Source organism: Pyrgilauda ruficollis, unplaced genomic scaffold, assembly GCF_017590135.1.
Source record: "Pyrgilauda ruficollis isolate IOZ18807 unplaced genomic scaffold, ASM1759013v1 scaffold25, whole genome shotgun sequence".
Taxonomy (NCBI): Eukaryota; Metazoa; Chordata; class Aves; order Passeriformes; family Passeridae; genus Pyrgilauda; species Pyrgilauda ruficollis.
The window spans coordinates 18051007-18076094 of NW_024523822.1; the positions used below are offsets into that span (position 1 = coordinate 18051007).

At 42.2% G+C, this 25088-nt stretch overlaps 1 protein-coding gene across 2 annotated transcripts; it reads right to left on the reverse strand.

The window, feature by feature from the left end:
* Nucleotides 1-1104: 1104 nt before the first annotated feature.
* On the reverse strand, nucleotides 1105-24413 carry ANXA13 (annexin A13). 2 transcript variants are annotated; one of them, XM_041470756.1, is made up of 12 exons: nucleotides 24355-24369; nucleotides 22626-22700; nucleotides 11924-12002; nucleotides 9618-9712; nucleotides 7806-7976; nucleotides 7200-7233; nucleotides 7039-7118; nucleotides 5843-5911; nucleotides 5538-5639; nucleotides 3488-3563; nucleotides 2586-2698; nucleotides 1105-1431 (listed from the first exon to the last, which is right to left on the reverse strand). In XM_041470756.1, exons 1-12 carry the CDS (start codon nucleotides 24367-24369, stop codon nucleotides 1312-1314), a joined length of 1029 nt encoding a protein of 342 aa, XP_041326690.1. In that variant the 3' UTR covers nucleotides 1105-1311. The 2 variants fall into 2 exon arrangements, with proteins under 2 accessions (XP_041326690.1, XP_041326691.1); XM_041470757.1 differs by lacking the exon at nucleotides 22626-22700 and having other exon boundaries at nucleotides 24355-24413.
* Nucleotides 24414-25088: the final 675 nt, after the last annotated feature.

Here is a 25088-nt window from a genome sequence, read left to right on the forward strand (position 1 = left end):
TTAAAATGCTTGTGATAAAGGCATTTAGGTATTCAGGATCTGCCCCTGATATTTTTAGGTAGCTAGAAGTGTTCCTAAATAAGGATCAGGCCTTTAAAATGCCACAACTTCCTATTAAACCTGTGTGAGACGCCAATCATTGTTCTAATAAGCCACACATCTTTACCATGTCTCATTTATACTGTCCCATCTTATAACTAGATGGCCAGGAGCCACTGCTGTGACATTGATCCCAGAGGGGAGAAACAGGTCCAGGGCTTCAGAAATACTATTTTGAATGGGAATATGATGGCATCAGTCATCACACCTCAGAGGGCCTGAAAGACCCTTCATCATGCAGAGTGTTGGTGCACTTCAGAGGCAGAAGGGGCCAGACAAAGAGAAACACTCATGAACTCATCTCCTTGACCTAAATTCTTCACTCTCTTCTTCTTGGTTGTCAGGTTCTGTTATATTTTTTTTTCATGTACATCTTCTCTCATATGTTTATAAGTTCTTAGGGTAATTCAGGGAGGAAGGGAACTCCAGTGGTCTCTAATTCAAGCTCCTGCTCAAAGCAGGGTGAGCCATGAGATCAGACCAGGAAATATCCCAGGATGAAGATCACGCAGCTGTCCAGAGGCCCATGTCTTCCTCTTTGGGAACAGCATTTCCTGCCTGACATCTACCTCACAAAAGACCCTCCTCTTCCCCTGTGGTGCTCCTGCACCACATCCCAGGACATCGTGCTGGTGGGGACTGCAAGTCTTTCACTCTTTCATGGGATAATTTAGGAGGTGACTGCTGAGAGGGCAACTCACAGATAGGGAAATCACTCTGGCCTTCCCTGTTGACAGCAGGACTTTAATCAGGGCCTGACTTAAATCATTAGTTCATAGCCCTCAGGTTGTTTAAAGAGCTGTGATAATGAGCTGAGAAGAAATTACTATCCATTTTCTCTTGGCAGGACTGTAATGGCATGACATGACATTCATTGAATTTAGGAAAGAGCAGGGATAATCTTCAGAATGAGAGAAAGACAGAAAATCTACCCAGAAGAAACAATGACAGAAGATTCCTCCACATATGCAAACACAAAGAGGTCAATTTATATCTAGTTTTTTCAACATGTCTTTATTGCTTAAGGGCATTTGGCAAGACAGCCATAATATAAACCTCACATCCAACATTACTTGGCAACATATTTCCCAGCTGGAAAGAAAATAAATTGGATTTTTTTTCTTTGTGCTAATGCCACATTTTTTGGATGGTTTTTTTGGAAACTAATCAAGAGATGGCTGCTCAGCATGCCTCTTCATTCTTGATGGGCTTTTAGTGCAAAATTGCCAGCAGCAACTTTCTGAAGTCCCCAGAGGTGTCAGATCGGACAGCTTCAGCTAATGGCTTCTTGTACATTTGCTGGAACTTCTCCTTTATTGCTGGCAGGTCGCTCTGAGGAGAGACATCAAGAGCCTCTTTAGAAGAGTGGTGAATGCTTTGAGTAACATGCCCTGCCCCTGCCAGCCCCCCTGGGGTCTGATTCAAGGCCCACCACACCGAGTGGGAGTAGGAGAGGAGAATGCAGGAGGGTTAAAATTCTTGGAAGACTTTTAGCTTAACATTTGAATTCGAAGTAAGCCCATGTCAGATGGTGGCGAGGGGATGCTAACAGTGAAGAGGGCCTGTATGGAAAGTTATGCCAAGGCTGGGAGAATCTCTGCCCAGTGCAGCCTTGGTACTGGAAAAACACACAGGTCACTGTGAACTCTGAGATCATCCCCTGGTGGCAAACAGGGAAAGAGGCATGTCCCAGGAGTATGGCTAAAAAAAGAGTTGTTCCACCCATAGCAGTAATTTTCTGGTTACTGGTGGGGGAGGAACAAACTCCTTATCTGGAGCAGTCCTGTAAAAAGGTACCTTCAGCACAGGTCTGGTCTTTATCATTGTGGGTTTTAAATGCTATAATGACTGGACTGTGTCTTTTTAGTGACAATACCCCGGAGCCTAATTTTTCTCACTGTGGATCATTGAGAAATATGCTTTCCTCTTGCCTGTGAAAGGCTCCTCCTCTGTGGCAATTGAAACAGCCCTGGGGTTACAATCTACACAGCTTAAAAGGAATACTTAAATATACAAATGTCTTGTGAAGTTTGGTGCTTCTTAAAATGACAGTTAACTCCTTTGGTTTTGTATTTCTCTTCCCTCCTCCCCATCTGTTTTTCCCAGCTGGAATCAGAGAAAATTGGCAACATATGTTTATAAGCAATTCTCAAATTGGAAACTGCTGCTTTATCATTAATTAACTAGGAATTACTTCTACACATCCTACAGGGGCCAGACCTCCCCATGGGTTGGTTTTAACCAGGTACAGTTGGCTCCACTTGAAATTGCCTACATGCTTCCTGGTTTAGTTCCTTTGAAAACAGAAATAGATGCAATATCAAAATTAGAGGTGCCTGGGTACAGAAGCAGAGTGTGACCACTGATGTCACTGGGCTGAAAAGGGTTTGCTGAGCACATGATCTATCAGGACTCACTCCATACCCTCTACATTTGTATTTCTCCCAGAGCTGATGTGAGGCATTACAGGACACAGGGTACCCTACCTCAGCCCTGGTCACAAGGATGCGAATCAAGGTCTCTTCATCAGTCCCAGCTCCTTTCATCGACTTGTGCAAAAGTGTGGCAAAGTAGCCTGGGCAGTCTTTGGCACAGCTGACTAAAGAAAACAGTAAGAGGCCTCGTTATACTTGTTCATTTCCAGTTTGTGATACAACTTCAAGCAGAATTAAATAAGAAAAAAGGAAAGGAAACTCTAGTGTTTATGCTTAGACATATGAGCTGGCAGGGCTTTTATTTTGAGACTGATCCCCTATAAGTATGCAAGGAGAAGTCTTGGAGTCTGAATGGGATGCCCATTTTTCCACAAGAGATTACCAGCACTGAGTACTCAGCCTTTCCACAGTGAAAATGACATGAATGAGAATGAGCATTTACCCCCATGGGGTTCCTCTTGCCCATCCATTCTTGGAGTAGCTGCTCACTCTGCAGATCACAGGAGGAAGATCTGTGAGAGCCTAAATCCAGATGGGTAACAGCAATACAGTGACACAGGGCACAGGTTTAAACACTGGCCAAAGCCAACCCTAGTACTAAATTGCTGTCAAGGACTCTGTATATTTTTGTGGTGGCTGGCTAGCACACTTCTCATCGTGCCCAAGCATCACCAGCTGTTGTCCCAGAGGCATCTTGGAGGAGCTACTCTGTGTCAGAGGGAAAAACATTCAGCTTTTCCTGTGGAAAGGAGCTGTGTATGGCAAGTTTTAGTTTTAAAAACAAGGAGTCCTAATCACTACTGAAAACTGTCTCTTTTTTCCCTGGCAGATATGTTAGCTCAGTTTAGGGGTAACTCAATGGCTGTTGCCAGGCTGTACGCAGACCCCCAACAATCAATGTCAGGTGACAGAAAGAACTAGAAAAGAAAGGTCTTGAAACTATTGCATTTTACCTAGGGTCAGATAAGCCTTCTCCAGATCTCCAGATGTTTCACTTTTAATGGATTCTTCTATGTCCTTCCCACACACCTATGAGAACAAAAAGGAGCCATAAGAGCTTCTGTCTGTACATGTCTTCCCACTGTCCAAACCAGCATCAGATTCAGGATCCAATGGCAAGAGGTGAATCCAGATCCTTTAGAGCCTTTTTAAAGGAGTAATTTGAGGGAAAATGTAGTTCTCCTCTGGTGTAAGTGCTCACAGATCCACTGGCACCAAGAGAAGGTCTGTGCAGCCAGGTGAGGGACAATGGTTAAGTGATGGACAATCTCCATCATGCAGTCCCAGGTATCTGACAGCTTCTGGGACAAAGAAGCTGCAGCTTCTTCTTGAGTGATCCCTGGTCAGCAGAAACTGTTTGAGCTTTCTCTAGCCCCTCTATCAAAGGCTGTGGATGGCTCTCACATAAATAAGATAATTTTTGGAGCTTTACCAACTCTGTGAAGTTCTGTTACTTATTGTCTTTGGCTTCCCAGGCAAAGTTTACAAGCACCGTGGTTGTCCCAAAGTTTTTGTATTATTCTGCAGGGAACTGGAGAAGCAGACTGTCTCTTCAAAACAGAGTTTATCCTGACTTTTGTGAACTTCAGGAACCTCAAAGACTTCTACTTTGCTCTGCTTTGTGTATCAGGATGTCCCTGCACGATTCAAGACTGACTTTTAGGTCAGAGCTGGGAGACTGTGTGTACAAGGTAGCAAGGACCCCACGTGAGGCTTTAGGACTTAAGTTCTGCGAAGCACCAACCTGGTTTAGATCATGCCCCATGTATCTCTCCAGATGAAGACAATACTTGTTTAGGGCGTGTTTGCAAGATTTGGGCTCTAATCTTGGCCTACTTCCACTTTGAGTGCAGCCAGGCAGGATGTGGTGGGTTGGTTTGGGCAACCTGATCTGCTTGCTTTAGCTTTGAGTTTTTAGGAATCAAAAGCAAAGGCAGCTTAGCTATTGGAGCATTTAACTGAACCCCCAGGGTTTGGGCCACTCCAAGGGAGAAAGTATCAGTTTGTGACTGGGTTTATTCTCCTGCCAGCAGCAGCCCAAAATTTGGATTAAGCTGCAAATGTTTTTGTAGCTATTGGTTCCTTATTATGCTGACACTGAAACGTGGCTTTGACTTGAGCTCTTTTCATCTTCAGTGCCTAAGGCTACAGTTTTCTGATGAACTCAGTCTTCCCAGGGAAGTTCAGGACTGTGAGCCAGAGGCTGGAGGGAGACTCTTTCCTGAGATGTCACTGCTGAGCTTCCACCTTGCTGCTAGGAGAAGGACCTTGGATCTCCCATTGCTTTGACTTTCAGAGGTAATTTGCAAGCAAGGTATCTCCATATCAGGTTAGGTTCAGGCCCAGGCATGAGTAAAATGTCCCTGCTGGGTGACACAGGGAAAAGTACTAACAGCCAGGATCCTGCTGCCTACTTTGCCTTATGCTTGGAGACAGGGGAAAGCACAGCAAAGCACCTGTACAGGCCATCTGCCCAGTGTAGAGGAAAAGGCTGGAGATAAGCTTCTCCTCAGCCAATATGAGTGTGTGAAGTGGCAGGAAGAGGAGGAGACACCGTGCCAGGCTCTGTTTAGGAGAAGGAGAAGAAAAGACCAGAAAAGCAAAGCCTTGCTTCAGGGCAGGAGTTTGTGAACCTGTCCCTTTGCTGCTGGAGCGGGGGTACACTGCCTTGCAGCTGTGGGAAGGAGCAGACATTGTGACATTCATTTGGCTGAGTATTGTGTAGGTTATGAAGGGGAATGGGATCTTCACTGGCAGAAGATACAGCTTCTGTAAATCACCTGTAAATCACCTATTTCTGTATGCTCAGGATACAGTTGTATAAATATGTTTTCCAAGATTCTTAAAGCATTCAAGAAGTTATAAAATGGCAGATAAAGGATTGTCTACTCTACATAGAATCATTTAGGTTGGAAAAGGCTCTTCAGATTACTACATGTCATTGTAGAGTCGGCATCTATATGTCAGGGCCTATGCAACCCACATTGCAGAAGATAAACTCACCTTTTCATAGGCTTGAAAAGTAGCTCTCAGCTGGCTATAGCTTCTCTTTGCTAGGACCACATTGAAAGCCAGCTCCTCTGTTCCCCAACGGCCTTCTCCAGCCTTCAAAAGCACATGTTAGTTTTTGGAAGCACTTGAAGACATGAAATCAGCCAGAGCCCTTGATCCATCCAGCTCCAGCCCATGCCCCCCTTGCTCCTCTCCTTGTGCTGCCATTGCCCCCGTGCTTGGTTTGTTAGTCCCCCCGAGGTAGCCCTTGGTGCGCAGCACAGGGGAAAAAGGGATTTTTGCACATCTGCACTTACTTTATACAGATCTGAGGCATCTTGCTCAGCAAGCTCTGCATTGACCTGCTGGGTCTCATCTCGGGTCGCCTGCAGAAAAGGAGATAACCGTGAAAAACACCCAACGGAGCGCTGGTTTCGTTTCAGCTGGTGGCCCTGACAGGTTTTTGGGTTGGGGTTTTGCTGCCATCTGCTGACACGAGCCCAGGGACGGGCACGGTGGGGCTCGCTGCGTTCCCTGAACCCTTCGTGTAGTGTTTGTCCCCAGCTTCATGTGCTGTGTGCCGGGGCCCTCAGGGGATTGCGACGCTGATGCCCCTGGAGCAGGAGGGTGCCCAGGACCTGCAGTGAAGCGCTGATGTTTTTCACAGGGCTGGATGTGCCCTGGCAACTGTGAAATGTTTTCCTGACTAACTTATGTACTCAGAGCATTCACCAACACTGCCATCCCTGGGAGAAATTATCGATGAAAAAAACCAAACAAATAATAAATGTATTTACTACTCCTGAAAGTATACAAGAGGTTGGAAAGAGCTGTACCAATGCTTCCCAGAATGAGAATCTATACTGTGATGTATTTAGTGTTGTGACTGTTATGTCATTAAAGCTTCTTTTATTTATTCAGTCTTTTCATTCCTCAGGGCTGTCAGATCAGACTGACCACCACATTGCATTTCTCGTTGTGATTCTATTTTTCTTAGTTATAATGTGTCTTTATGAAGGTATTGATTTTTCCTTTTTTCATGAAAGGGGTTTAAAATAAAATGTGTTCTAATGGAAAATAAGCTTTTTTTGATGAATGAAAAACTAACATAACAGCAATCTCTTTCTTAGTTGTTCTGTATCTGAATTCTGAAATGCAAATAAGATTTAGTGGTTTGGGGCAAAATTCAGAATAATGAGACCATGACCTCAAATGGGTAGTCTAGCTTTTACCATGGTATAAATAACAGTAAAACAATCCTGTTATTTTCAAAGTATCAATATTTATAAAACTATCTGTGGTTTCATAAGCAAAAATTGTACATTAAAAAGCCATAGATATGAAAGGGTCTTATACTGAAGAATGCCTTTTGTTTACTGTAATTGCTCATTGTTATATTACATATCATAACTGCATTATTATAAATACCAGACAATACTTATTATGGTGACTCAGGGAAAAAAGGAAATATCTCTGCCAGGCAGCTGCATAAGGGGAAAGTTCCCAGCCTCACCTCTAGCACCATGACCAATATCTTCTGCAGGGAGCCACTGGTGTCACTTTTAACATCAGACTCTAGATCCCTGTCAAACACTGCGAAGAAAAAAAGTCTATGAGAATTCAACCAGTGAGAAAGGATTTAAATGAAGGTGTTTGAAAGATAAAACTACTTACGACGTTTGTAGGCCTCCTTTATGTTTACAATTTCCTAGGAAAACAAAAAAATAAATAAAGTAATGATCAAATAAATAAATAAAAGGTGTCTTATTAATTAATAAATAAATGAGCAAACAAAACACCAGCAATTCAGCAGCATGCCTGTAGTGTGTGAGGTGCAGCAACCACGGGGGTGGGAGAAGCCATGAATTCCCAGTCCCCATTCAGGACAGCACTTTGAGGGGTGCCTGACTCATGCAGGTCTCCCTCTGGTTTTCCCTGCATTTAGGCAAGAGCTAACTAACTTATTTTTTTTTCACTAGGATCATGTTCCTGTACTTCTGAACCATCAGAGCAGTGCCAAAGCTGTCCTTTGGCATGTATCTGGGGATTCTTCTCACCGGTGTTGCCTCTGTGCCATCCAAGGCAGGTAGGAGTAGGATAAAGGAAGGAATGTCAATGTTATTGGTCTTAGCTCCGGTTAGAGTTTCAGCTCTAGTACAGCAAACACTGGCAAGAGGCATTTCAGCCACAGAAGCTGGACTGATCCCTCCTCCTCACAGGGATCCTCTTGGTGAGCTCTTTGCCCTGCTGCCCCAGGAAGGTCACACGTGGTGCCCCAACCTTATTGTTCCGTGTGCAGAGAATCTCAATCAGCAGTGACTCATCTGTCCCAGCTCCCTTCATTGCCTTCCGAAGCTCTCGGGCCTCGTACTCGCAGGGCAAGTCCAGCAAAGCCAGCACAGCCTTTTCAAAATTCCCACTCAGGTCTCCCTTCAGGTCCTCTTCCATCTCCTGTGGGGGCAGTCAGGACGGTTAGTGCAAAAGCTGAGGTGAGATTAGAGGATTTCTTAATTTGTTTATTATCATTGTCTAATGATTTAAAAGCGCCTTCTATACCAAAAAGTGACAAAACAATTTTTAAAAGGCCTTAAAATACACAGACTTTTTTTTAGAAGATAAGTTCCCTAAAAATGTTGGTTTCAGATTGACTGAAATGATTGCCCCATCTTCAAACACCAGCCAATATCAGTCTAGTTATGACTCTTACTTGTGTAAACAAATGCAAACTATTGTTTTGAAAAACTTAACAGGAGTTTAATCTGAAACAATATGCAGAAGTTTCCTCATTCAAAAGAGCTGCCACACAGGGGATCAAAGTAAGAATCTTCTCTGTCAGTTTTGGTTAAACCTGACTTCCTGGAAAAAGCAGCAGCTTTCTGCAAGGTGCTTTTATGCCAAGCAAACAGCATTTTTACACACACACCCCCACATCAACCTTAAATCCAAATTCAGTAAGACCCTGGAGGAGAGCTGGCTGGTGCATGCTGAGGATGCCAGCTGAGGGTGTGTTTGAACTGTCTGCAGTTAACATTTCCTGCAGCGTGGGAAGCACTTGACAAAGTCAGAACCCTGAATGAGAAGTCCAGCTCTATTATGCTCAAGTTCCTGCTTGCACAACTGCACGTGAACACTCAACTGCTCCAGTCAGAGGCTGCCATCTGTGCTGGAGCAGTTTCAACACACCCCACAAATGCTGCAAGTTCCTGGAGCAGCAGGAGGGAGATGGTACCACTTGTGCCTCCTTCCCAGGAGATTCAGCCTGCCCAGGAAAGTAGAAGTGTTCCTGTGAGCTGATGACACTGTGATGTTTCATGGCATTTGATAATTTCTAATGCCTATCTGTATTAACTCTCATTATAGAACAAAATCTATAGTATTTATAGTAACCAAAATCTGTATCATGCTTGCTGTAAATTTTACATATAGAAGGTTTTCATTTGTCTTCAGTGCTGTCTTATTGACACTGATTAATGAGCAAGCAGACACCAAGAAAATACCAGTTTAATAATAAGGTCTGCAGGATTCAGCTGTTTACTGAAACAGTATTTTAGAAGCTTTATTTTTCTTACACACAAAATCATCAGGGCAGTTTATGCCTCCTACAGAAATCAAGTGCCCAATGAAACTTCTTAGTTTTGCAACATGTTCCACTTCATCACTGGAAGAAATCATTATTACTTCTATTAAATTCAATAAAAATAAAGTTGTGTGAGATCAAATAGTTTGTCTGAATTTGCATCTGGTCTAAGTGGGACTCTGACTTATAATTTCCCTTTTACATTAACTTCTTTTTCTGAATGTGCTGAAGATGAACACAAGCTGAAATATTTTCTATTTCAGTTATGAATTATTTTCTAGCTCTCCCAGCTTTGATTAAAATGCTCTGATCTGGTTAAGGCTGACTTCAAGAAGATTCTGAGGCCTAAAATTAGAAATATAATCAGTATTTTAGGAGATAAATTGCTGAATCAGAAAGTAACTGGTGTCCTCCTTAAATGCACTATGCCCTTGATATTTTCAAAAGCAGAGGCCTGTAGGCTGTATTTTCAGAGACAGTGGTTTCAAATAGGGAGGCCACTTATTTCAAAATACCTTGCTATACAAATCCTTGTACTTCTGTTTTATTTGTTGTCTCTGCGCCGATGTTCGACTTGATAAGACTTCAATAATTTTTTTTTCATTGGTTCCTGAAAAAGAAGTTGTACATAGGGACTTTATAATCAGGAATCTAATGCAGAGGAAAGAAAATGTGACCTCTAAAGAGAAAAAAATTCCTGTACACATATCCCCAGTGGTTCCACCTTTATGATTTGTAGCACCTAAGATTCTTTTGAGGATAATTTTAATTGTAGTCAGCTACAATGTTCAGTAAAATAAAATTTCACCATCTCATGCTGTTAATAACGAAGAAATGGAGTCTTCTGTTTGAGAAGGGCAGACACTGCTCCTAAAATCAGGAGCCAGGCATAGGCTGGCATACACGTTTCTGGTGACAATGCTTGTTTGAGTAGTCCCAAGTGATCAGCCACCAGATCCAGTTTGTTATGGGCATGAATTCTGTGCTGGCACAACAGAGTGAGGGCAGTGGGACAAGAGCTGGGGCAGGCAAGGATGTGTTTGAATCAGCTCATTAACCAGAAGCCTGGATGTACAGCCTGTAAAAATCTGGTTTTAATTTTGCAAAACGGAATCAGGAAAAAGGATCTGGAACCAGCCTGGATGATCTGTCTCTGCCAATGCTTTTTTGCTGGGCAAAAATCAGAGTGAAGTGGAAGTGTGGGATGCCAAAGAGATGCAGTTGCTGTGCTGCCCATCACAGAGGGGAGCTGAACACACAGCCCCTCTCCAGGGGAAAAGCCCTGTCAGCTTTGAGCTCTAACTTACACAATGGACTGAAGAAGCTTCCTAAAGGCAGTGACCTTGCTCTTGCACTTCTGTTGCCCTCTGCCATATAAACAGATGCTTGCAATAAACAGAGCTGCTGGGAGGCATTTGTTATAGCTAAAAAGAGACAGGACCACAGTGATGTCACCTGGATGAACGAAGGACACAATAGGGCAGCTGTGGCACTAGCACAGGTGTCCTGGTGCACTTCCATCTGAGGGCCAGCAGATGGACTCGGGCATTATTTCTTCATGACAAGTGTTGAAATTGAGAATGTGAGCCAGGACAGACACATGACGTGGCTTGTTGTGGGCACTGCCCAAATGCCCAGAGGATGGCAGACCAAAGGCATCAGGACATTTGCCAGGTCTGCTGATGCCCGCACATCCTGCTGGCGGTCACTGCCCCACATTCTCCTTGAGCTCTGCCGTCTGATGCCTTTGTGTGCCCATCTCTGGGCTTTGTGCTGTGCCTCATCTCAGGCTTTCAGGAGCAGGAACCAACAAGGGTTTCTGAGTAGCAACCAGCAAAAAGGATAAAGATACAAATTATACTGGTATTCAGCAACAGCTGATATGTTTTCATCCCTCTATTACCACCAGGTACATGGAGGACAACTTTAGGGCATCTTGCCCAATTCTTCCTGCTTAGATCCAAGGCAGAAGGCATAGTCCAGTTGTAGAAGGAATTATAGTCCTGTTTGATAACATTGGGTTAAACTCTCAATGAGGAGAGTTCTCTGGCAACTGTCTTGAGAGGGCTCAGTTGGTACGACAGGAACAGTTCCTAAAATTCGACACTTAACTAGCTGATTCTGAATGTCACTGCTATACCAGGAAGAGATGCTTAAATACATATTAACTGTGCAAATAACTGAAGTGAATTAATAACTTATTGATCTTGCGTGCTGTCTGGATGTTCTTCCTTTACTGAACATTGTCACCTCCATGGACCTTAGGGTCTCATGAAACACAATGCATTCCTCACTCACATCAGTGCAGTTAAGCAGCTTACTTCAAACTACCTCAGAAGATGGTGAGGAACAGTTATTTTCAGTTAAAAATCACTGGTGAAGGTTGAAGTCACTGTAAATTCCTTTCAGCTGAAGGAGCTGCAGTGGGCTCTGATGAAATATGGAGGTGAAATATGGAGGCCTGAGAAAGGATGTCTAACCATGACCTTAATCTAACCTGACTAGCTGGACACCATGACTGCCAAATTAGTCTTGGCAGCTTGATGTTCCTGTCACAGGGAACAAATACCATGTTTATCCTGATGCTCTGGAGGCATGCAATTATCAAGCTAGATCTTAGCAGTCTTTGAGGAGCAAGCTGGCTTCCCTTCCCATATATCTTCATGGGTGTGTCAAATACTTGAGTCAGTATTTGACAGAAAGCATAAAGATTACCTAAAACTGGTTGGAACAGTTGGTTTGCCTAAGTTCATGATTATGCTTTTTATAATATTGATCTGCCCTTTGCACAAAGTCCAAACATCTACAAAGTCTTTCTTACCTGCTCCTTTGCAGGCACTGTGAATTTTCTTGGCATCTTGCTCTGTGTCAGATCCGTGGTGGTGGCGCTTGTGGGCTGACTGGGAAGACAGAGACACAGCAGACATGTGGGAAACAATTAGAAAGACAGCAGTTTGGGCCAGGTCCTTGCTTGGTCTTTGTTCACGCCATCTAAACCTTGAAGTTCAGGCTGGGCTTTGCTGAAATACTGTATCTATCCCTAGGGTTCCTGGAATGGATCCACATAAAATGTGCTGTCACCACATAAAAACCACAGTGGTCTATACAACTTTGTCACCATATATATATATATATATATATGTATATGTATATGTATGTGTATGTCACCCTACATAACATGTCACCATAAGACATACAAGACCTATAGAACTTTGTTCTGCCAGATCTGGCTTATTCAAAGAATTTAAGGATAATTTCATACTAGAGATCTTCATGCCAGATCAAATATTATTGGTTTTTACCACTTTAACAACAGGCCAATACAAACACCTTAGCAGAAGCAGGACCTATCTCTGTAGTACATTTTTAAGTACTGTGAACACTCCCAATCATCTGAATAAAAACTGTTCCTGAAAACCTTTCTTGTATTGATGCATTTGTGCTAACAAGATAATTGGAGATACATCATGTGATAAAGCTGGGGGTTTTTGTTGTTGCTGAGGAGGTTATTTTGCTTTTTTTTTTTTTTTTTTTTTTAATTTTGGCAAAATAATACATATGAGTACCTTGAACTAAATTTACAGGGACAGGATAATAACTCAAAGTCCACAGCCACTGCAGCAGTTTACTGCCTGACATATCAATGTAAACAGAAAACCATGCCTGCTCCTTCTGATCTGAGTTAGCTGTTAATCTCCCAAGCTGTGAGTCACAGGGGCTGCAATGCTGGTACACCCTTCACTCTGCTGTTTCTCAGAAAAGGGTAGAATTATCTGAGACCACAATGACAGCAACAATTTCAGCTCCTCTAACATGATTACTCAAATATTTTAAATGTGCAAACTCTAAAACAGTAGTAGAAAATAGGTTCTTAAGTCAAGCAGCACAAGTCAAGCAGCACAAGTCAGTACGCACACCACAGACTCGGAGTCTGAGTGGGCACTTGCAGTGCTTTGGCATTTCCATTTAAACAGCAACATGTGGATCAGGCTGCTTGCTTTGCAGGGCTGCCAGACACTGGCACCACCACTGTTAATTAAGAGTTATGATACTGCAGGGCATGGCAGTCTGCTTTTAAGTCCTTCTGAAAATGCCAACAGCCTGCTGAGGAGCAGAAGAGGTTAAATGGCTGATTAACCTCCTTGTCTCTGGGGGTAGCACGGGGCAGAGACCATTCCTGAAAGACATTTGGCAGAACATCATTCTGCTTGTGGAATAAAGACAATTTAGGCACATGGCTGTGGGCCATGCTCTGCCACATGCCCATCAGGCCAGAGAGCAACAAGTTTTATTTACAAGCATAGATACAGTCTGAAAGTCTGTTTGTTGGCATGCTTCAAAAGTTTCAGGCTGTCATCTACTAGTTCTGGTGAAAGAACTACAACTCTGGCTAAAGGAGTCCTTGGTCAAAAGGCAAGGGGTCAGTTCTCAAGGAGGAAAGCTCAAATCCAGTCCCTACACTGCTTTGCCAATGTGCCTTTGTGATTGACTGAAGCCATTTAGGTACCTGGCTTTTCTAATGCAGTTACCAGATAGGATAGAACCTACTGCTGATGGTAGCTGAAACACACAGTTATTTTTACAACTATAACAATTAGTAAGGTACGATAACAATCTCTACAGCACAAGGTAACACTTTGATTGCCCCATCATTATGACAAATGTGGCTTTTAAAGATGTATCCCACTGTATGCTTACACAAATTTTCCTAAACCTTTCAAACAAGATGGAAATAGTTGCATATACATAACTAATATTTTCTAGTGGAGATTTTATTTAACAGTCTCCAAATTTCCCAACAGTTTGGCTCAAAATGGAAAGGGAAAAACACAGAGTTAGAAGACAGATGCACTGATAACTACTCAAAAAGAATTCCATTCACAGTTTTCTATTATGGAAGAGTGCAGGTGCTTCTCCTTCAATGGCATAATGTACAAAGGAAATGGACTGACAGGCTGAGAGAGCTGGGGTTGTTCAGTATGGAGAAGAGAAGGCTCCGGGGAAATACCATTACTTTGGCTCTGTACTGTTAGTATGCTTATGGTAGGTCTTGCTGTCTGTGTTAGGCAGCCAGTACTGAAGTTGTTCTAGAGTTGTTTGCAAAGCAAACCAAAAGGACCAAAGAAGCAGCTGAAAAAACAGAGAAAAGGAAAATCCTGTAGCACAAAATACAGAGAAAAGTGCTAATATATAAAATGTTGATATTTTACTACTTTGTAGTTATCCAAGTGCTGTTCTAATTGACAGGCTCTCAGATTCTCTGCAACAATAAGAGTTGAGAACTCTTGCTTCACATTCACTACCTCCTGACCTGGGACAGAAGGTGCAGTGGTGAGAAGAAAAAAGGCTTCATCTGGGATTGTCTCCCACTTCTCAGACCTTCAGCCTGGACAGAAACAGCTGCACAAACACACAAAGGCAAGCGCTGGTTTGTCCTTTGCCTTGCCTTGCCCACCACTAGTACTGGGCTGTGGGAATTGCCCTCATCATGCTGGTGCTGCTGCCTCTGCAGCTGCCACTGCCCCAACCCTACTGCAGGAGCACCTGGTCATGGGCAGGCCCTGGCAGAAACATTTATTTTCAAGGCAAAAATCATGCAGGAAGGAAGGCCTGTTTCAATGTTCAGGGCACGTTTGTTTTAAAGCACCAGAGGAATTTATTGAGTCAGCTCTGCTAAAGGCTCTGTCTTCAAAAAAATCACTGCAAAACATTAAATGATGCACCTGGAGGATACCATTCTGTTGGTACTGTGTGAAATACCAGCATCATCTTTATAGAGGGAAATCTGACACTGTGGTAAGTGACTCTCAAAGCCAGCTCCTGGGTCATCTGAGAAGCACTGGCTAAAATTCACTACTTGCTGAGTTCCTTCCTTGACCTTCCCACTGACACAGCTTCCCAGTGCAGGAGAGGGAGAGCTGTTTCAGAGCTGTACTCCTTACCCTGTGGATTTTGACAGGTGGATTTTCCTGTAAGGGATACATGGCAAAATCAATTGATGTTTAATACCATTTTTAACCTGTAGTGATTTTTCTTCTAAAAATATGGGCAGGACCACTTCAATATAGTTTTGTTTTTTTTTTAGAGTTAGAACTTAGATTAGATTAGTTACTGATTTAGAAGCATTCTAGCAAATTTGGTGAGGGCATGATGTGGAGTCTGAAATATCAGGTGGACAGACTGCAAACAACTTTTAAGCTGGACACAGGATGTAAGGGAACTTGCTTTCACAAACTGGTCCAGCTCCATCCACTCATTTATTTAATTTTCTTCTCATTTCTCTCCTATAGTTCCATATTAATTAATGTGACCAGAGTTCTGATGGTAAAAAATATTCTTTTCACTTCCAGCACAGTTGTATTTATGGCCTGTGTCGACTTGTTTTCTCTTATCCTGAATAGTTTTTTGTCTCACTCAAGCATGTTCCAGACAATAATCTGTTTCCCTTTCTTTGGCTAGAATTGCCACAGATTTATTTATATTAAACTGGACAGTTTATAAAAGATCTAAAACTAACTTGCTTTGTTCTAACTTGTTTTAAAGCACACCAAGTAGTTTTTGCTACTATAATTTAGGTGTGACTTTAGGGAGCTGTAAGATGAGTTTATAGTTGAAGATGATATTCAATGCTTAGAGAAGCTTTGTAGATTTTTCTTTGATGTTTCAGCATGTGGAGCCCTTATGGAGCACAAATAAACAATTTAGCAAAGGTCAACAAACCCAAAAGGACGTGGTGGGGGTGGGGGAACAAGAGCTCTGATGGATTCAAGGCATCAGTAGAGGCATTGGTAAGTTGCTGCAGTACATTGCAGACATTCCTAAAAATCTAAAAGTATTTTCCTCAGGTTAAAGACAATTAAGCTTGCAGCAGATACAAAGTGCTCATCTGTCAGTAGACAAGAACAGAAGTGCTGCCATGAACATGTCAGGTAGTTTCCTGTATTGCAAAAGAGAGCCCTCTGAAAACAGCTGATAATACAGCTTGAGCAATCACAGCTATATTTCCATGATCTCATGCAGATGCCACAAGCCTGCTCAGGAACAGGTTTACGGAGGAGCAGTCAGAACAAAAACAACAAAAAAAGAGCAGCTGCTCAGGGTGCTGGTCACCTGCTGCAGCTCTAGCAGAGATTGATGCTGATGATGTACATGGATAAATGCAGGCACAGACCCTTAAAGAAGATCACTGGGAAGAGCCAGAAGGAGTGTGGCTGCTGACCAGAGCAGATGAGATGCAGCTCTAGTAGCTGCAGGCAAAGCTCTGAAAAGAGCTGGATTGATGCAGGTATGCTGAGTGCACACCCCAGTCTTCATTTTTGCCAGGTACAATTTATGTGCTTTATTTAGTGGATCTCTAACTTCAAGCTTCTCTTTGGCTGCCTTTTAACAGAAATAAAAATTAAATCTAAAAGTGGAAGCAGAGAGAAAGGGCAGACTGACCCAGCCATGCTCTTTAAAACATTAACTCATACAGTCTAGTGGGATCAGGAATAAAATTCAGGGCAATATTTAGTTGTTTATACATAGGTCTCTGGTGCTGCTAGAGATGTCCCAGGGTAAGCTGCCTGCTGCCTCTCAGACAGCAGTGGTCTCCTGTGGGCCTGCACCCATCAACCTGGTGTGAATATCTCACATACCTGAGAGCATCACCAGTGGACACTGGGGGTGGGCTACACAAACACAGCAGTTTTTCCACCCATTTTCTTCTTCTTCACATATATTTAATTACGTTAAAAAAATGCATTGGAGAAAAATGAGGTTTTAAAAAGAATGACATAAACTAGTTCCACGTGCATCATCCTGACCTTTCCTTTCTGTCAAGCAGGTGAGCACCAGCAACCTCTCTGCCTGATTTCCCAGAGATTTACAGCTCCTGTCTGCCTGATTTTGCCCCTCAGTTCCTGTGATGGGCACAAGCACAATGGTCCAACACTGTGTGGATTCTCTGGTGTCTTAGAAGGGTTGAGTTCATCCCTCAGTCTTTTGTTCAGGGGATTTCTAATACAGTTGCTCTGTTCTTAAGATTTACAAGAAACATAACAGGCACTACTAATTTTGAGATTAGCACCTTGCTAGTAAATTAATCTAAGGTTGTCTGGTGGGTTCCAATGTTTTTAGCTAGGATAACAGATATATCCATATTGCAGCACCTTGGATCCTCTTCCATCCTGTTTGGGAAGCCAAGTTCCAAACAATCCATAATGTCCTAAAGGTGAGGACAGGAATACCAGAAAAACAAACAAGACCAAACAATTGAAAACCCACCCTAGATAGGAAGCTATATAAACTGTTGAGGTTTCTCAGTTCTCATCATGCATAGTCACTGAGCCACCAGTTCAAAGAGCTTTGGGGAGCCTTGTCTCCAGCTAATGAACCATTCTCCAGCTCAGCACTGTGAGAGCTGTCAGGCCTGGTTTGGGCAGAGCTTCTTATTCTTCACAGATATTTAATTATTGCTCTAGGCAGTGGTTAAGTGAGTTGACATCTCAAGGTGCCTTCCAGTTCTGTGATTCCTCTCTTTATCTTTTGTGTGGAGAAGGAAATTTATTTTCTCCATGTACCAGGAAATATTCCAAACCATCTAGTCACCCTGTTAGCATAACAAACAACAGGACCGGGGTGTGCATCTCAGTGGTTAAACTGTATCTAATACACTTGGGCCACAGAAGACAGCTTTTGGCAAATCAGCACCTACATGATTAATTTTTTATAAACTCAAGATTAATTATTTATCTTGGCAGAAGTCTTTAATGAGCTATAATGCAACTGGAATCCAGGGTTAACTAGACTAACAGTAATGACTAGGGAAAAAAAAAGGATGTGTTCTTAAATCTTGAGGTTAAAACCATCTAGTGCATCACACGTTGTCAGGATAACATCCTGTTATCAGAAGAAACTCTGAACTCCCACCCAAAGTAGTCTTTAAGACAGCCCAAACCTCATCACTCCTCTCAAGCATTTCCAGCCGTGCAGAATAATAAAACACAAGAACAAACATAGGAGTAGGCTGCTGCATTTTGATCCTGATCTACTTCCAAAGACAAACTGATAACGTGATGCTACATTTGTACTTCATCCGTAGTCTGATTTACTAAAACAAACATTCCCAGTCACTAAAGGTTGACCTGCTGAGAAAGCAATCAGACCATCAATCAGAAAGGGCAAAAAAGCAGAAAAAGCCCATTTCACTCCAGTGTGTGGGTACTCCCATGAGAAAAACTTCCAAATATTACAGCTCTTTTATATAATGACTAAGCAAAAGAAACAAAGAGCAATTACTCATAGGCAAGGTCAGGTCTTGTCTAACTGGGAAAGGCCACTCAGGGCGAGGATATCTCATTTTTAGCAGATGATGTGTTCAGTATCTCCTATCATCCTCCCACCAAAGTAAGGGATTGTTCTGCAGGCTCTTCTTCAGTAAAGTTAAAGTAATGGGGCTCAGTCATTCAGGTAGAAATTTCTCTGAAATGTAAAGGCTGTTACACGCAGGTCAGAGTAGATGGGCACATCTAAACCAAACAGCTGTGGCATGTTGGCAGCAGGGCTGTATCAGCAAGCACTGGGGATTGTGCTGGGGTAATAAAAAGGTGGGGCTGATAAATACGTTTTTGACAAATGAATTGGCAAAGTTCAACCTTAAGACATGTCCTTTTGTCTGCAAGGTTCCTTCTTCACCTGTTTTGTAAAACGTGCCTCTCATTTTTGTTTGTTTGAGCATTTTTCTCTGTCAATCACAATATACAGCTGAAAAATTGCCAACTGCCTCCTTGCCTGCTCAGAGAATGGTATCAGTGTCTCCAAATGCCATCTGCCATCTGCCAGCCAGGCTGTCATTCTCCCAAATCCTTGTGGCTGTTCTGTGTCTAACAGCTGCATGACAGCAACACACACTGTCAACTTGCTTGTCCCTGATGGTTTGGTGCTATCAGGATCAAAGCAATTTCTGTATGAATTCTATCCTGGATAATACAATATGTGTAAATTTTATGGCTTAGTCAACAGCCTTTGCAATGACTCTGTTACTCTTTCCAAACTGAGAGGGGCAAACCTTATTTTCTACATCTGGGACTAAACCTGCAGTGACAACAAGATCCTAATAGAATCAGTCACAGTTACTTTTTCCTATTACAAATAAGTGGCAATAGTGAAGATAATTGCTCTGACAGTTACTTAAACTGCAAAATTAAACCCCTTTTTCTCCTACAAAGTCCCTCCTGTTTCTAGTAGCTGTTAATATATCATCTATGATTGCTTTTTATCCAATTTATTCATGCTCATCACCATGACAGAGAAACCCACAATTAAGAGAAAAATATAAGTTTGGGGTGGTTGTCTCATGGCTGAATTTTACACTGTCCAGTTTTAATGTTTTCAAAATTTTTGTGGCTGATGGAACACCTTAACACAGAGCACTTCTAAAATCTGTGTAGCTAGCAGGGCAGCATGCACTGGGAAAGCCAAATCATGCAGTGGGAATGCCAAAGCTGCAAAACTGCAGCTTTTATTTCTAGAGGGTTCAATCCAGATGCTTAAATAGAGACACCTCTGAGATGTGTGAGAGCACCCAGCACCTGCATGGGGTTGGCAGAGGGGACATGGGGCTGACAAGGACCTGACTCACCTGGTGAGGCTGCTGAAGCCAAGGAGGAAAGGATGCATGAAATCTTCAAAGACAGCATGCCTGTGGTCAGACATGAGTCATGCCTCACGTCTCTTCCTTTGATTACTTATCTTGCAAATGGAAGCCATACAGAATGCAAACAAATGGCTTTATTCACCACAGACAAGTCTTCAAGTTGGCAATAATTCTTTGTTATGATGGGGGCAGACTCCTTTTATTTTACTGACCATACCTGGTTGGAAGCCACTTGGATAACAACATATTTTGCCTCTGTTTTCAGCTGAGATACCAGATTTTTAACTCAAGTGTTCTTATATCTTATTAAAAAATTGACACTCTGCTAAGACTTATGATGAGCTAACCTTGATCAAACTGAAGTAAATTCTTGTGTATGTCAGCATGAAAGCTAACATGACTTAAGAACACCTACAGAGGGTTGAAATCCATGGCCACAATCCTTGGGAGCACAATCCTTGTATGTATTTTAAAGCTCAGTTATTTAAAGGGACAAGAACTTGAAGGATGTTGCACCCCAGCAGGGAAGCCCCAAGATGACACGTTTCACCCCTTGGCCCCTTCATTGCTTCTAAAATACATCTCTGCAAGACACTCTATCTAAACACCATCTATACACTGACAGACATACAGAAGTGCTGTTACTATACAGGCATGCATGTTTAGTGTCCAACAAACCAACTGTGCCTACAGAACTTGGAGGTTTGTGTGTCTAACACCTTTCTACCTCACAGGAAGGAGGTGGAGGAAGTTTCAAGATGCTCCCAGGTCATCTGAGTCACTTAAAGCAGCAGTAATCCATCCACTGCTTCAGACACTAGTCACAGTTAACAATAAAGAAGACCCCTAATGTTACCATTGGTCTGGAGTGTTGCATGAGGAATGGGGAATTTAGATTGTGAGGGTTTAGTTGCCAAGGGGTTTCTTTGTTCGATGTCCCTCTTATGAGGCACCGAAGCTTGAACTACAGATATCATTGACTTGTGCCAATACCCCACCTAATGGAGATGAGAGTCTAGTGAAAGCTTATTTAATAGTAACAACAGAACGTGGTAGAGTATATAAAAGCTAGAGAGTTAAAATTAAACTCTAAAACTCTAAACTCTAAAATTAGAGTCCAGACACTTGGGATTTTTTAATGTTTTTGTAAAACATAACTGCTTGACCTATGTACATCATGTAAAACATAAATGTAGCAACTCTGATATTTCAGATGGCTTCTGTTTGTTTTTTTTTTTTTTTTGCCACAAATGCATCATAATTTTTTCATGAGTAGATGCCTGTTAATGCCTACTACTGCAGCACTCACGGGACAGTCTCAGATCTAAAAGGAACAGCAAATATCCTGGATAATAAGAGACCATGGAAATGAAAAGAATCTGCCACAGATCTTCCCCAGTGGGGGGTAGCTAAACAAGAAGTTATTTCTGTCTTCTGCTGACTGCGGGCCTATGGCCAGGGACTGAACAACCATCGTCTGTCCCTGAGCACTGCTCTGCCAGGGGAAGCAACAAAGAGCAATTGTGGAGCTTCGTGATGGGACAATAAAATCATGCCGTGGTAATACTTGTACTAGGGAAACATTTCTACAAGGACAGTAATGTTTATAGGCAACAGAGAAGTCCTTGTGAGTTTTGTGAGCTTCTGCCCAAGAGGGCTCCTTGAGCAGATATGTTCTCCAGGTAATACTTACTTTTTGACCTTGTAGTTGTGAAACCATATGGCCCACAACAACCTGCCATCCCCTTAGCCTATAGAGTCCTCCCTGGAAGAAGGATTAGTCTGCTTTGCAATGACAAGATGAAAGTCAAGGGTGTTGCAGAGAATCTCAACAAATTTGAATTAAAACCAAAGAACTTGCCAAACCCCAAGGTTAATTAAACTCACAAACCACACGGAATCATGCATAAGCAGTTTTCATGGATTTTTGAGAGACAGAAGATTTAAAAAAAATTACACAATTTCACATAAGTAAAAATCAATCAAGCTTTTCAAATCATAGAATGCAAACCATTGTTACTATTCCCAAACTGTCCCCAAAGCATCTTCCTTATAGCAGAGCAGCTATCTAGATTTCCAGGTGGATTGACTCTATTTGTGTTAATATTAAGGACATCAGATGCACAGATAAGCTTGATACAAGACTGCAAACACAGAAAATATTTAAGAGACTTTAAATTCCAAAGGATGTGCAGCCAAAAACATTGTTTGATTGGAGGCAAAAAGTTCTGGACCGAGTTCAGAGTGCAAAAAGCAGATGAAAATATGCAGATTTGGAGTTGTAATGTTGCATCAGGTGCAGCTCTTAATTGGGAGCTCAGTTTCTGAGAGAAAGGTACACTTTAGGGTTAGTTGGAAATTTTTTCTGAAAGCATTTTTTTCAGTAACATTTGATACTTTTGTTCAAAGTAACATGTTCAGGAAGATATGGCTTTTGATGAAAGCTCCATTTTAAAACAAGACATTCTGATAGAGCTGAAAAATTCCATTTTAACATCCACATAATGGAAGCTTTTCACTGAAGAATGGTTAGCTTTCAATGAGAAGCCCATTTAAAAATGATAGTTAAAAAAGATTTTAAAACCTAAACTCATTTAGCCAAATAAAATACCTCATTTGACACAGATGATTCATTTTATATTTCTCCCAGCAGAAGCTATTAAATAAAAATTTAACTTCTGAAATTTCAAAGTGGATAAATTCTGTTGTTGTATTATTCAACAGAATGAAACAAGCCATTTTTACCCAGCTTTCTAGCACCAGCATTGACCACAAAAGAGAAGCTGCCTCTGTGCATTGCAGAGCCTCCCAAAGCCACCATAAACCACAGCAGCAGGTGCTGCAGCACCACAGTGCCCCTTTCATCCTCCACAAAAGAAGTTCTTACTGGCTCATCTGCTGCCAAACTGGTAGCCCCTATGGCTGGTTTCCGTATATCCTCTGCGAGTGTGTAAGTCTGGCTCTGGAGGTTTAAAAAACACAATGCATGAGACACTCATGAGCCTGTGGTTACAAAACATGAGATCAGGAGAAACAGCAAACTGCGGCTGGAAAGCTCTGGCAAGAACTTCTATTTTATCTTCTGCTCTTCCAGAAGCAGTTCTCTGACACAGATGCAGCCGTTTCTCCAAGATTACCTGTAACTTTCTAGGAACAACAGAGAGATGCAATTTCCAGATGGGTCTGAACTGAATGATGGGATGTTCTTCCAACACGGGATCACCCCTGTTCCCACAGTAGCCTGCAGCACAACTGTGGTGTACTGCACCCACATCCAAACTACCTAATCCAGCATGGAACTCAAACACCTGCTAAAGCTGTCTGAGCTGCAGTGCTGTGATCACTCCTGCCATGGATACACCCCCTTTGGACAGTTTAAATGTGAATGGAGTATGTTTGCCCTGCACTGCATTCCATGTGCTGTCCACTGAAAGGCTCTCCAGGGCCAGGACCCCCAGGAGACGCCTGCTGACAGCCCTGTGAGTGTGTCCTGTGCAGCAGGAGCCTTTTGGCTGTGTCTCCTGCACGCAGGTGGAACTGCTGCACACAGGCAGTGGTGCTGATCTGCTCACTCCTCTCCCCTTAGGCAAACAGCCAGTTTGCAGAAAGATGGTGTGGAGATGGGACCATCATCCCATTCACAGGGAGACAAAAAGCCCCTTGGATTTGTAGCTGGAGCTTTATGCAAATGGTATGGGGTGTTTTGTTCACTCTGCCCAAGAAAATGTCCTGGGGAGCTGGTCCAAAAGCATCAGAACCTTGGCATGTCCCCAGGCCTTGCTGAATTTGGATTTAAAAAATAGTTACGTGATAATATAAACCTTACAGAAACCCACTTTATCAGCAAGCAGGCTGTCTTCTACAGATACATACTGCAAAACTGCACATATTCTGCATTCAAGGAGAAAATGCACTGCTGAATAAGTATTGATTTTATCCACTAGTTTCAAAATTGGAGCTAAGACCCCCATCTCCCTCAGCACAAGCTACTTAACTTGCAGAGGAACTAATTATTCAGAGCTGTCACACAAAAGTTTTTGACAAACAGGTCATTTTGATGTTAAATGTCTTCAAGCAGACAAATGCTACCAAAAATTGTCTCAGTCAAACCTCATGCAGTAATTTGATGCAGTAAATCCCAACACCTGGATTTTAATCAGGGCCTTCTGTAAATACTACAATTTGAGATTACTCCTGTCCCTATTGTTCTGTGAGAAACACCCAGATTTTGAAAGTATTGGCCTTTGAGATGGGAAGTTTTTCATATATCTTTAGGGAATTATTTTAGTGTTCAGAATGTTCCAACACAAATTTGCTATTAGTTTTCCCAGGACATTCTGTGCATAATTTCTTTTTCTCAAAATGAAAGTGCTGCCCTGCTTAAGCCACAAGGACCTTTAAAGCACTCAGGACTTGTGTGTTGCAGCAATAATTTCATTATTCATGTACGGTAATGAAGCAATGCTACCAGCTGCATACAAGCTTCCCCCACAAATTAGATTTTGAGTTTAAATCTTCAATTGCAGCTGTATTAATGCCATATAAAGTGAAAACTGACAAAAATAAAACCAGGAAATCATTGCATTCTTGACAGTCCAAATTAACTAACTACTTACATGTGAACTGCCCATTTTTGCTTAGCCTGGATGTGGAAGGTGTGACTCTTCTGCTCTTCAATAAAACAAGCATGCAGTTGGAATAGCTAAATACTACCTAAACCTGGGTTAATCAATAACTTCTGACATTATTTAAATTCTAGTCATTGCAAGGTGGGGTGTATTCATTATTACATGGTGGCTTTATTATCCCTACTATCTAATATCACATCCTGTTGTGTCATGGAGCTGACTGGTTTCTCTAAGGAAAATCAGGATTTCACAACATAAGCCTAAATATGATACATACTGATTTATATAATTGTTATTACAATGATTTAAAATACAAAAATATTGTAGCACCCAACACAAGCTTTCTAAACAGAAAGATGCCTCCCTTGAAGGCTCTATATCAGATCTTATGGAATTTAATAGTATTTAATATGCCACTGAGGACCCTCAGCTCCTACAAAACATTTTGAACAGAATCTCCCTGCTTTAATTTGGTTTACGTGACCAGGTTTTGGTAGTCAGGGGATTTCAGGGGTGTCCTTTGTGAAAAGAGACCAGGGGTTGCCCCCATGCTGGACAGAGCCAGGGCCAGCTGACTCTAAAATGAACCCTCCCCAGAACAAAGTTGAGCCTCACCAATGATGCCGGTGGTGCCTCTGTGATAACTTATTTAACAAATGGCAAAAATTACTGGGCAGAAGCTGTGAGAAAGGAATGAGAAAACTGAGAAGGAAACAGCCCGG